Here is a 14,136-nt window from a genome sequence, read left to right on the forward strand (position 1 = left end):
AGGAGTTAAAAACCAGCCTGGCCAACATGACGAAACCCCATCTCTACTAAAAATACAAAAATTAGTCGGGCACAGTGGTGTGCGCTTCTAATGCTAGCTACTCGGGAGGCTGAGGCACGAGGATCGCTTGAACCTGGGACATGGAGGCTGCAGAATTCTGAGCCGAGATCACGGCGCTCCACTCCAGCCTGGGTGACAGAGCAAGACTCCATCTCAAAAAATAAAATAGTAAAAAGTAAAATTAGAAATAGCTTTTTAACAATGATCACTTGGTTAAATGAATTATAACATATCCACACGTTAGAACACTATGCAGTCATTAAAATTCTGCATTATTAGACCATTGAATGCGATAAGCAAGGGATTCCTTTGCTTGTTTTGTGTCTAGATCCTTACATTTTATTAAAAGAACAGGCAACAGAAAAGTTAAAAAGTCATTAAAAAGTCAGGAAACAACAAATGCTGGAGAGGATGTGGAGAAATAGGAATGCTTTTACACTGTTGGTGGGAGTATAAATTAGTTCAACCATTATGGAAGACAGTGTGGCGATTCCTCAAGGATCTAGTACTAGAAATACCATTTGACCCAGCGATCCCATTACTGGTTATATACCCAAAGGATTATAAATCATGCTTCTATAAAGGCATATGCACACACATGTTTATTGTGGCACTTTTGCTATTCACAATAGCAAAAGACTTGGAACCAACCCAAATGTCCATCAATGATAGACTGGATTAAGAAAATGTGACACATATACACCACGGAATACTATGCAGCCATAAAAAAGGATGAGTTCATGTCCTTTGCAGGGACATGGATGAAACTGGAAACCATCATTCTCAGCAAACTGTCACAAGGACAGAAAACCAAACAGCATATTCTCACTCATAGGTGGGAATTGAACAATGAGAACACTTGCACACAGGGCAGGGAACATCACACCCCAGGGCCTGTCAAGGGGTGGGGGGCTGGGGGTGGGATAGCATTAGAAGAAATACGTAATGTAAATGACGATTTGATAGGTGCAGCAAACCAACATGGCTCATGTATATGTAACCTGCACATTGTGCACATGTACCCTAGAACTTAAAGTATTAAAAAAAAAAAGTATATAATACCAGTTTTATTTTAAATATACATGCATGTACTCATGCACATTATTTTCATCAAAATGTTATAGTTCACCCAAAGAGGTAGAATTCTGGATATTTTTAATATTCTTGCTTTTTAAATATATTTTACATTTTCTACAATGAAGTTTAAGAAAACTATTATGGAAATTTTCAAAATATATAAAAATATATACAAAATATGCAAAAATATATACAAAAATATGAGAGGTAGTAGTATGTAAGTATATAACTTATGTACCTCATGCTCAGCTTTAACAATATTTAATCATTTTGCCAATCTCATTTCCTCTATTCCTTTTTATTGAGGGGAAGGGAAAGGAGGGCTGGAGTATTTTAAAGTAGATAACCAAACATCACATTATCCCACCTATAAATACTTAAATATGAATTTCTAACAGATAAGTATCTTGAAAACCCATTATGCCATTATCACACCCAATAAAATTAGCTAATTCCTTAATATCTGTTCTCTGCCTCAAGAGTCACTTTTTGAATAAGGATCTAACAAAGTTCACATGTATGTATGGTTATTATGTCTCTTGAGTCTCTTATCCCAAACATTTCTGCCTGCCCTTCACCCCATAACACACATTTTTTTTGTGGCAGTGAGAGGGGGATGGTCATTGATTTGTTAGATAATTTTTTCCTGAAGAGTGGTCCACATTGTGTGTTTAGCAGATTGCTTCTTCTTAATGTCTTGTTTTTTAATTCCACATATTTCTAGTTAACTGGTCATTAGAGCTAGATGATTGATTACATTCAAATTAAGTTTTTTGGGGCATGAATACTTCTAGACAGTGTTGTGCATATCACAAACATAATATTCTTGTTCCACATTAAATTATGCTAAGATTGAGTGGTGGATTGAAGTGATGTCAGTCTCACACTCATCCTTTTCAAGTGATTTTACCAGCCATTGATGGTGCCTAGCTCCAGAGATTGCAAAACCGTGATTTTTTTCCTAATTCTATAATTGTTTCTGCATTTATTAGTTGAAATTATTCTATAAAGAACGCAATGAACATTTAGTATATTTTGTGATAGTTGTGGGGGTTTTTGTTTTTTTTTGAGACAGGGTCTCACTCTGTTACCCAGGCTGGAGTGCAGTGGCAAGATCAGGGCTCCCTGCAACCCCTGCCTCCCGGGCTCAAGTGATCCTCCCACCTCAGCCTGCTGAGTAGCTGGAACTACAGGCACCAGCCACAATGCTCATCTATTTCTTAAAAAAAAATTTTTTTTTTTAAGACAAAGTCTTGCTCTGTCACCCAGGCTGGAGTGCAGTGGCACGATCTCAGCTCACTGCAACCTCTGCCTCCTGTGTTAAAGTGGTTCTCCTGCCTCAGCCTCCAAGTAACTGGGACTATAGGTACCCGCCACCACATCAAGCTAGTTTTTGTATTTTTAGTAGAGAGACGGTTTCACCATGTTGGCCAGGCTGGTCTCAAACTCCTTACTTCAAGTGATCCACTTGCCTCAGCCTCCCAAAGTGCTGGGATTACAGGCGTGAGCCACCGCACCTGACCTATTTCTTGAATTTTTTATAGAGATGGGATTTCTCCGTGTTGCCCAGGCTGGTCTCGAGCTCCTGGGCTCAAGCAGTCCACCCTCCTGGGCTTGCCAAAGTGCTGGGGTTACAGGCATGAGCCACCCACCTGGCCTACTTTATTAGAGTTTTTTAAAATGTTACTTTAAAGAATAAGAAAAGAAGATAAATCCAAAATTGCATAGAACCATTGAAACAATGTTAGACATGATCAGATCTAAAAGCTTCACTACTATGTAACCATAGGCAGGTTGTCTTCTGTTAATGTCAGTTTCTTTATCTAAATTTAGGGTACCACTACATACCTTGTAGAGTAACTGTGAAAATTAGATGAGATTATATATTTAAAATACTTAGTAGAGTACCTAGTACCTAACAGGTACTCAATATACCTGAATTAATATTCATCAAATATTTATAGGGACCTACTATGTGCAGACACTATTCGAAGAGTTTGGGATAGATTTGTGAACAAAGACAAAACCCTTGCCTTCATGGTGCAGGCTTGGCAATACAGACAGAATAAACATAAGGAAATTATAGGATAATAACTACTAAGGGAAGAAGAAAAAGTAAAGCTGTGCAAGGGGATAGCAAGTAGACAGGGAGTACAGGTTGTTACACAAACCTAGATGGTCTAGCCTATTACACACCTAAGCTGTATGGTATAACCTATTGCTCCTAGGCTACAAACCTGTACAAGTGTACAACCTGTTACCGTACTGAATACTGTAGGCAGTTTTAACACAATAAGTATTTATATATCTAAACGTATCTGAACATAGAAAAGGTACAGTAAAAATATGATATAAAAGATAAAAATGGTACACCTGTATAGGGCACTTAACTGGAAATTGCTCTGGGTGTGTCAGTGAGTGGTGAGTGAATCTGAAAGCCTAAAACATTACTGTGCATTACTATAGACTTTATAAACTCTGTGCTGTTAAGCTACACTAAATTTATTTTTTTCCTCCCCCCCCAAGTTTCTTTTTTAATGTTTCTTTAATATAAATTAACCCTAGCTTACTGTAACTTTTTTACTTTCTAAACTTTTTAATTTTGTTAAATATTTTACTCTTTTGTATTAACACTTAGCTTAAAACACAGGGACATTGTACAGCTATATAAAAATATTTTTTTTCTTTTTATTTATTTATTTTTCTCACTCTGTTGCCTAGGCTGGATTGCAGTGGTGCAGTCATGGCTCACTGCAACCTTGACCTCCCAGGGTCAGGTAATCCTTCCACGTCAATGTCCTCAGTAACTGCTGGGACTACAGGCGCAAGCCACCACACCTGGCTAAATTTTTTGTAGAGTTGAGGTCTGAGTTGCTTTTTCACTTTTTAAAATAAGACACAAACATATACATTAGCCTAAGCCTACACAGGGTTAGTCACCAAGACACCCGTAGGCAATACAATAGGACTTTTCAGCACCGTTACAATCTATGGGACCACCTTTATACATGTGGTCTACCATCAACCAAACATCATTATACAACACCTGACTGTAGTGTCAGAGTGGTTGAGGTAGGCCTCATTTGAAAGATAAAATTGGAGGAAAACCACAAAGGACGTGAAAGAGTTAACAAATAGATGTCAGGAAGTACAGTCTGTGAAGAGGGAATAGCTAAGGCCTAAGGTTGGAGTGTGTCTAGTATGTTCAGAGAATATCCAGGAAGAAAACAATAGAAGAGGTCAGAGAAGTAAGAAGGCCAAATGATTTATGGCCTGTGAGACCATTTTAAAGACTGGCGTTTGCTCTTAAATGAAATGGAAAGCTTTTGCAGAGAAAATGACATAATTTGGCCTTCATCCTACAAGATCATTCTGTGACATGCATCCAGTTTTGGATGAATTGATGGATGGAAAGAGCAATAGATAGATGTGTGACAAAGCAAATATAGCAAAATATGCAGTGTAGATTCTAGGTGTTAAGTGTGTATATGGGTCATCTCTGTGTAATTTTTGTGTGTTTGAAAATTTTTTAAGAAAAATAGTTTGAATAAAAACATTAAAAACTGTAACCCTGATGTCATTATTTAACTCTTCATCATTTTATAGAATAATTTTAACATGTCACTGAAAACTGTCCTATAAGTGAATCCTACATGCCAAATATCATTTTCTCATTAACTTTCATTACGAAGTAGAATATATTTCTTTGGAAAGAATCTGGATGATAAAACCTAAGACTAAAATATCTTAGAATGTCTAATAAAGCCTTAAAAATTATATTTTCTATATAATAAAGTAAATTTCAGTATATAGGCAAAATAAAAAATATAATAGTAAAAAAAAAATTATCCTGGCTGCTGTGTTTTAGAAATATAGCAGTCTTGGGCCAGAGTAGTAGCAGTGGATATAAGAAGTGGCGTTAATTCTGGCTAAATTTTGAAGGATTTTCTGAAAATTGGAGGTATAGTGAAAGAGAAAGGGCGAGTCAAGGATAACTCCTTGATGTGGTTTGTGGTGCGAGCAACTAAGAAAGATTTGGACAGTTTTGGACTTGTTGGTTTGAAATGTCAATTAGGTATCCAGGGGAAATAATAGGCAGTTTGATATACAAGTCTGCACTTAAGGAAAGAAGATTAACTAGAGAGAGAAATTTAGGAGTCATCAGCATGGATATTATTTGAAGACATGGGACTGGATCCAAGTATCCATGAGTATGGATAGGGAAGAGGCCTGAGGACCAGCAGCCATGGGGCATTTCAACGTACAGTGGTTGAAGAAAAAAGGAGACTAAAGCAATTTGGAAAAAATGTCTCGAGGAGGAGGGAGTTTTCAATTGCTTTTGTCAAAGGCTGTTATCATTTCTCCTCCCTGTTCCCAAGTTATCCCCTTTCCTACTTGTTTTTGCTAAAACATTAAATTAGAAATTGCCTTAAGAAAACTTAATACTTTATAATTATAAGATTTACCATACTTTTGCTTCTCTAATGTATCTAACACTCATGTGCTTCACAAGAGTCTTGGATTCCATATCTCCATGGCTCTCCAGGCTCCAGCCTTTAATCATCTGCCACGTGTCCATTGAGCAAAACCCTAGACATACAACAGAGTACAACGTATAGGAAGCTTGAAATCTACTGGTGGTAGTGGGGAGGGGTGTTTCATAAATACATACAAAGTTAAATAATAAAAGAACTAAATTACTAAGATTGTGGAGAGACTTAACTAATTACTTTACATGTGTTTAGGAATACCATATTTTATAATGAAACAAGCCACGGCCCTTGGATAGGTCGTGATCTTTTCCATTGGTGTCATGGTGGTCTAAGATGAGATCACCAATCCCCATTTGTTTGGATTCAGAGGACATTCCTGTAACATGTCTAAGTAGAACTCAAGACTGTTTGGTCGTCATACTTTTCCTGGCCTGGCTGTTATTTAAAATGTTTACCTTTGGTTTTGTCTTTTATAATGCTGATTATAAGGAAATCATTTGGTCGTTTACTCCTGCTGACTTTTAAACATGTAAGTTCTTTTTATTTTAGTAGTGTTTTATCTTGTGAGGGCTGGAATTCTCACCTATGTCATGCTGTCTAGAAGCTTTCTTTGCCCATTTTTCCAGCCTTGAGAATGGAAGTTATTTTTTGGATCTGGTCACCACTTTGAGGGAGTAGGAGACTGAATTCGTTGAACTCTCCTTAACTTAAAACTTCAAGATATGTTGTCACAGAATTGATGCAGAGTGACCTACATAAAATTATCGTCTCTCCTCAACCACTCAGCTCAGATCATGTCAAAGTTTTTCTTTATCAGATTTTGCGAGGTAAGATTTCTTTATGAAGAAAAAGGTGCTGTCACACTGTAAATGAAATGTTTTGCTTCTCATTTAGACTTTAATCTGACCTTCCAAGGTTTTCTTCTTCTCTAAAGACTTTCTTCTTTTGACAAAGCATATTTTATAATTTCTATATTTAATGTTAATGAAGAAGCTTTTTAGGGTTGCCAAGTATTTCTTGTTTTCAGTAATGAAAGAGAAAGCCCTGTCAAATTCATTAGGCAGTTGAGTGGGCTAATCTAGGTGAATAAGCAGGATGGTTTGTCACAAGTTCACAAAACAGCCTTTAGTTTTCAACAGAATAGGAATATGTGTCATCAGACGACTCAGGTGAAAAGTGACTATATCCCCTATGGATGACGTCCGTCCTGCAAGCCAACAGTAGGTGGGCCTGTCTGAGTATTGGCTGGCATACCTGAAGCCAACTCCAGAGAAACAAAATGACCCTTAAAACCAAAGTAGATTGGGAAGACCAATAAACAGAGCCAGCTAAATAACTCTAGACTGGCTCATTAAAGAGCACGTACTTGACTGAGAAAGGATTTGGGCCAACATTATTGACACTTCTGGCCATCAAGTATGTCCATGAGAATTTTGCCTAAAACAGCTTTCTTACCTAGTAAGTAAAATACTTCCCCCCACACCTGCCCCAGAATTCATAGAATTAAGAGATTCTTTATAGCGATTGAAAAATAAATGCCAAAAGGATGAAAATACATAAGCTTTTTTTTTTTTTTTTCCCCAGACAGAGTCTCACTGTGTCACCCAGGCTGGAGTGCAGTGGCATAATCTCGGCTCACTGTAAGCTTTGCCTCCCAGGTTCACGCCATTCTTCTGCCTCAGCCTCCCAAGTAGCTGGGACTACAGACGCCTGCCACCATGCCCAGCTAGTTTTTTTGTATTTTCAGTAGAGATGGGGTTTCACCATATTAGCCAGGATGGTCTTGATCTCCTGAGCTCGTGATCCGCTTGCCTTAGCCTCCCAAAGGGCTGGGATTACAGACGTGAGCCACTGCACCTGGCCACATAAGCAATATTAAAACTAAAAAGCTCACCTCCAGGCCAGGCATGGTGATTCATGCCTGTAATCACAGCACTTTGGGATGCTGAGGCAGGCAGATCATCTGAGGTCAGAAATTCAAGACCAGCCTGGCCAACATGGCAAAACTACACTCTACTTTAAACAAATACGAAACTTAGGCGGGCATGGTGGCGCTCGCCTGTAGTTTCAGCTACTTGGGAGGCTGAGGCAGGAGAATCAAGTGAACCTGGGAGATGGAGGCTGCAGGGAGCCGAGATCGTGTCACTGTACTCCAGCCTGAGCGACACAGTGAGACTCCGTCTCAAAAAAACTAAAAATGTTCACCTCCAATAGATTTGTTCATATTCTGTGGTAGGGGAAAATGGGGAAGATATTGGCTCTTTTTGTACTTGTGAAAAATGTGATTTGCTACATTTTATCCAAAAAAGACTCAACCCATTAGCCGGATATGGTGGTACATGCCCATAGTTCCCGCTTCTCAGGAGCCTGAGGTGGGAGCATGGCTTGAGCCAGGAAAGTTGAGGTTTCAGTGAGCTGTGATCATACCACCATACTCCTGCCTAGGTTACAGAGTAAGACCCTGTCTCAAATAAAAAAAAAAAAAAGAAAAGAAAAGGAAAAACGCACACAAAAAGGACTCAACGTTGAGGCTGGGACCTTTAGCAGTACTGAATGAAGGCACTGGTCTTCGAAGATGTCAGAAATATTTTTAAAGTGGTTCATTACCCTCCTGATTCTGAGTGGTAAAGAATACTACTGACAGTGTGGGCAAGTTCCTGAATTTTGTCTTACCAGTGAAACACTTGTCCTGGGAAAGGCTCCATGTGGGTTAACGGAAACTGTTTTGTTGGAGAAGGCTCCGAGTTGCAGGTTAAGAGTATCAATAACAGCAGTCCAATAGCCACACTGACTAGCAATCTAAGGTTATTAATATGGTCTTAACTCAAGTGCCTAAGAAGCTTATCTGTATTTAAACCTACATAATTGTTGAAATTATAGACATTATCTCTACACTTTGCAAACCTTTGGTGACATTTTTACTCTAGCAAAATTATGGTATTTTGAGGTGAGACTAGCTTTTAATAATGTTCGTTATGCAGTTATTTAGGGAACAATTTTAAATCCTCTACTGTTTTCTTCCAAGGTTTTTAAAAAATTATTGGTTGAGTAAAAGGAATTAAATATCTGCAATTAAATCTGTTTGTTATTTCAGGTTTGAAATATCTCCATTCAGCTGGCATTTTACATCGAGACATTAAGCCAGGGAATCTCCTTGTGAACAGCAACTGTGTTCTAAAGGTAGCTTTTCAGTTTATTTAAATACCTGGGAAAAATCAAAATGTCAAGGCAGGTTAAAGAACAACATATTTTTGTGAAAGAAATAAGTTCATTTCCATTACTTTACCAAAAGTTAACCCAGTTTTCTCCATATCACTACTCATAGCCATAGTAATAATTTGTAGTCCTGCCTCATGTTCTTTTCATGATAGTTTGCCTATGTTTTAGAAACTCTGAAATTGGAATTACAGTGTAGCTAGAAAGAATAGAGAAGGTGACTCCTTTACAGATTGTTCCATTATTAAAAGAAGCACATATCAGAAGAAATATTAGAACAGCAAGCATCTGTTTATATAAGAGAATGAAGTGTGACTTTTAGGAAGACCATCTACATTTTTACACAGCTAACATTTCTATATGCTGTTTGACCAAGGTAGCAAAGTCAGAAGTAGAAACATATTTAAAAGTGATAGTGCTGGCCAGACACGGTGGCTCATGCCTTATAATTCCAGCATTTTGGGAGGCTGAGGCGGGCAGATTGCTTGAGCCCGGCAGTTCAAGACCAGCCTAGGCAAACAAAACCCCATCTCAATAAAAAATACAAAAATTAGCCAGGTGTAGTCGTGCATGCCTGTAGTCCCAGCTACTCAGAAGGTTGAGATAGGAGGATCGCCTGAGCCCAGAGCATCAAGGCTGCAGTGAATTGTGATCACACCACTGCACTCCAGCCTAGGTGACAGAGTGAGACCCTGTCTCCAAAAAAAAAAAAAGAAGTGAAAATGCCAAACCAGAAAAGGGTAATAGGCACCTATTCAATGTATTTCCATAATGTATAGTAGCCAATTCTTAATTATTCCTCTGAAGAGGAATTGGTTACAGAATTATATTTAGTAGTTCCAAAATTTCAAGTCATCAGTTTCAGTTTTACTTCTCTTCCCTAGTACAGCCATTGTCTTTCATTTAAAAAGGGGCTTGCAAATAGCAAAGTCCACATATTTGTATTTCCCTACCTCTAATACAGATGTGTATTGGCAGAACTCTTGAATAGAGAGAGGTCCACTATATTTTTCCTCATAATAGAAATTGGAAATAAGGGCCTTTAACTGCTATATTTGAGAAGAAAAATAAGTTTTTAAAATGTTACCCACTTTAAAAATAATCAAGACTATCATTATTACTTAGATTGCTGGTGGTTAAACTAAGTAATAAAACCAAATGTATAAATAAAATTCATTTTTTATTTTAAATGATATCTCTGAACTGTAGGTCAGTTCTCTTGAAAAGCTGGTGGATGATACTGCTTATGAATGAAAGTTCTCCCTTCGTTATAGCCTTGAAGAGCCTTCACCCTTATTTTAGCTCTAGAAAGACGAAAACCTGTTTTTCATATTTTCCCTAAAAACAGCTGATGTTGTAATTCAGTCTTTTGTTTCCACAGAGAAGTTAATTGCCCCCAAAATCTGAAGTATTTCTTCTATAGGTTATTGAGTTTTTCCTGCCACCTTTTCACTTTTTAAAGAGAACTTGCAACTTATCCCCATAATTGTTTTTATTTAAAAAAAAATTTTTAAACCTTAAAGTTAGAAATTTTTTTGTCCTATTCATACCTAATCAATCTTATGACCGTTTAAGCCAATTTCTTCTTCTTTTGGTTTTTGATTGGAAGACTTCACACAGGATTTTGTGCAGGACCTGTCATGTTTGATGCCATTAACTGCTTGAAGTTCATTTTCCAAATTGTCTGTTATGGTTTTATAACGTTGGACTGTATGAATGGGCAACTAAAGGAAAATGCCATTCATGAATACACAACACACAAATCAGAACAAACCAATTTTGCTCCACTCCTTTGACTCATCTTACAGGCCTACTTTTAAAAAGCCAGAATAGAGTGCTAGACTACAGACGCTAGTTCTTTCTTCTCAAACATACAAATACATTGAAGATCATTATAACAAAATCATTTTTAAAAATCGGTATCCTTCCATATTGTGAATGTGTTTTGTTTCCTATTAAGCACAAGATGGATAATTTTGCTGGAATTTTTTTAGTTATCTGATCATGTTAGCTTCCTATTTTGGACTCAGGTTGTCTTCCAGATAAGTTACTAAAAATGACAAATCATACTGATGTTTTTAATAAGGGATTTGCTTTATAACAGAAATCATTTTTTGTTGGATGGGTGGTTGGTTGGTTTTTTTCATATACGAGAAAAAATTGTGTTCTTTCCTTTTGTCGGTTTAGTTTTTTAAAATACCCTCAAGAGTCATGGCCAAGTAATAGAGTTTTAAAAATATTATATGTTATTTTGGCCGGGTGCAGTGGCTCACGCCTGTAATCCCAACACTGGAAGGCCGAGGTGGGCGGATTACATGAGGCCAGGAATTTGAGACAAGCCTGGCCAACATGGCAAAAACCTGTCTCTACTAAAAATATAAAAATTAGCCAGGCGTGGTGGCACGTGCCTCTAGTCCCAGCTGCTCAGGAGGCTGAGGCACAAGAATCGCTTGAACCTGAGAGGCAGAGGTTGCAGTGAGCCGAGATCGTGTCAGTGCACTTCAGTCTGGATGACAGAGTGAGACTGTCTCAAAAAAATATGTATATGTTGTTTGAACATATTTGATGAACTTGGGCTTTTGTTGTTATGTTATATGGTTTATCTGTATAGTATGGAAAATTTTCCTGCATTCTTAAGTTGTTAAGATGGTGGCTTCATACTGACTCATTCCTATATACACATCTGAATTCATTTGATGTAACCAGACATAGTAGATTCAAATCAGAAAGAGGGGATTGCCAAAAATTGGGGAGTAAATTTTGTTTTCTTTAGAACGGAGTTTTCAGATTTTCTTTTTAAGCTGCCAGAACTCTTTTTCAAATAAAATCTTATATGGGGACTTCAATTTAGAAAACAGATTTAAAATCGTATTTTATCACTTGCAATATTGTGACTTGTAAAGTTAATCAGTGAGAACACTGGAGTTTAGATGGCCATTACTATCTGATCTCATCCTCAGTGCTCCTAGTTGTTGTGTTTTGATTGCCCCATATCAAGAAAATTTTAATTCCTAAAGATAAGCAGTAGTTGCTGGTGGTGGCACTGCTGCTGTTTATTAATAGCTTACCTTGTAACCCTCAGCATACTTTTCAGTTGAGCAGAAATAGCAAGAAAAGATTTATTTCTAAGTTTGTATAGAAGTTAACCAGTCTTTATTACTTATTACTGTATCTCCAGATTCTAACATACCATCTGTAATATAACAAGTACTAACTTAAATATGTATGGCATGAAGAAATGAATGAACCCAGTAGCATTAGTATTCTACAGTGTACTACGTTTTAACGTATTTATACATTTGAGTGTGAATTTGTATTTTAAATAGATAAGTACATGTGAAGTTTGGATATAATATTTATGGAATGCCTAAAGTCAGAACTAGATTCCACTGGAGTCAGTTTGAAACCCATTGCTTTAAAGAAATTTATATATATTTCATAAAGACAACAGGCATAGTCTCCGCTAAGGAGCCTTCAAGATACACCCCTTTGTCTTATGATATCTTTGTCTATAAACTAGTCTTGAAAGTAGTTGGTTTTGTCATGGTTTTTAAATTTTTTTTAAAGATAGGGTCTCAATCTCACTCTGTCTCCCAGGCTGGAGTGTGGTGGCACAGTAATAGCTCACTGTAGTCTCAAACTCCTGGGCTCATGCAGTCCTCCCACCTCAGCCTCCAGAATAGCTGGGACTACAAGTGCACACCACCACGCCCAGCTATTTTTTTTTTTTTAATTGTTTTGTAGAGTTGAGATCTTACTATGTTGTCCAGCCTGGTCTTAAACTCTTGATCTCTCAAGCAGTCTTCTCACCTCAGCCTCCCAATCCCTGGGGTTACAGGCATGAGCCACTGTGCCTGGCCAACAGTTGGTCTCTAAATCAAACCTAGAAGTATGCAATTGGCCAGGTGCAGTAGCTCACGCATGTAATCCCAGCACTGTGGGAGGCTGAGGCAAGCAGATTGCTTGAACTCAGGAGTTCAGGACCAGCCTGGACAACATGGCAAAACCTCATCCCTACAAAAAAAAAAAAAACACAAAAATTAGCCGGGCGTGGTAGCATGTGCCTGTAGTCCCAGCTACTCAGGAGGCTGAGGTGGGAGGAGCCTCAGATCGATCACACCACTGCACTCCAGCCAGTGAGACAGAGTGAGACCCTGTCTAAAAATAAATAAAGTCGTTTATGTTCACCTAGTTTTTTTGCTTTGATTATCAACTGAAAACAGACATGTTTTTATTAATAAAGATGAGAAGAATATTTTTAAGAAAATGATGTTTGAGACTTTTTTCCTCTCTAACCAAATAAAACCAGATTGTATATTGACATAAATATACTATACCTGTATCATTAAAAGTGTTTCAGAGTGGCTGGGTGCAGTGGCTCACGCCTGTAATCCCAGCACTTTGGGAGGCCAAGGCAGGTGGATCACCTGAGATCAAGAGTTTGAGACCAGCCTGGCCAATATGGTTAAACCCCTTCTCTACTAAATATACAAAAAAAAAAAAAAAAAATAGCCAGGTGTGGTGGCGGGCACCTGTAGTCCCAGCTATTTGGGAGGCTGAGGCAGGAGAATCCCTTGAACCCGGGAAGCGGAGGTTGCAGTGAGCTGAGATTGTGCCTCCAGCCTGGGTGACAGAGTAAGACTCCGTCTCAAAAAAAAAGTTTCAAAGTTCAGTGCCCTATCAAGGTTTTGATGTTTTGTTTTACTCTTTCATTTGTATTTGCTTGACAATGTTTTGACTGCCTTTTCTGTTTAGATTTGTGATTTTGGATTGGCCAGAGTGGAAGAATTAGATGAATCCCGTCATATGACTCAGGAAGTTGTTACTCAGTATTACCGGGCTCCGGAAATCCTGATGGGCAGCCGTCATTACAGCAATGCTATTGACATCTGGTCTGTGGGATGTATCTTTGCAGAACTACTAGGACGAAGAATATTGTTTCAGGCACAGAGTCCCATTCAGCAGGTATGATTTCAATTTAAGGCTTTAGTTTCAATTCTATTACAGATTTGAAGGAAAAATCCATCCTGCACATGTGTCTTGGGCTTATTCATTATACTGTCTAATTTGCTTTTAGGAAATTCAGGTTCACTTAAAATTTAGAAAGTTATAAAAGTTGAAGATTACAGAGAGATTCATTTTGTAACTTATGAGCCTTTAGAGTGTGTATTGACTTTATTTATTTATTATAATTATTATTTTATTTATTTATTTATTTTTTGAGACAGAGTTTTGCTCTTGTGGCCCAGGCTGGAGTGCAATGGTGCCATCTTGGCTCACTGCAACCTCC

General features: G+C 37.8%; 1 protein-coding gene across 2 annotated transcripts in view; it reads left to right on the top strand.

Moving 5' to 3' along the window:
* Positions 1-14,136, top strand: part of NLK (nemo like kinase) — a 152,634-nt gene that overhangs the window by 112,197 nt on the left and 26,301 nt on the right. For both annotated transcript variants that reach the window (XM_005583202.3, XM_005583203.3), the window contains exons 4-6: positions 6,351-6,457; positions 8,725-8,810; positions 13,602-13,811. In XM_005583202.3, coding sequence (XP_005583259.1) covers positions 6,351-6,457; positions 8,725-8,810; positions 13,602-13,811 — 403 coding nt within the window. The remainder of the gene's footprint in view (positions 1-6,350; positions 6,458-8,724; positions 8,811-13,601; positions 13,812-14,136) is intronic.

Source organism: Macaca fascicularis, chromosome 16 (assembly GCF_037993035.2).
Source record: "Macaca fascicularis isolate 582-1 chromosome 16, T2T-MFA8v1.1".
In the NCBI taxonomy this organism is placed as follows: domain Eukaryota; kingdom Metazoa; phylum Chordata; class Mammalia; order Primates; family Cercopithecidae; genus Macaca; species Macaca fascicularis.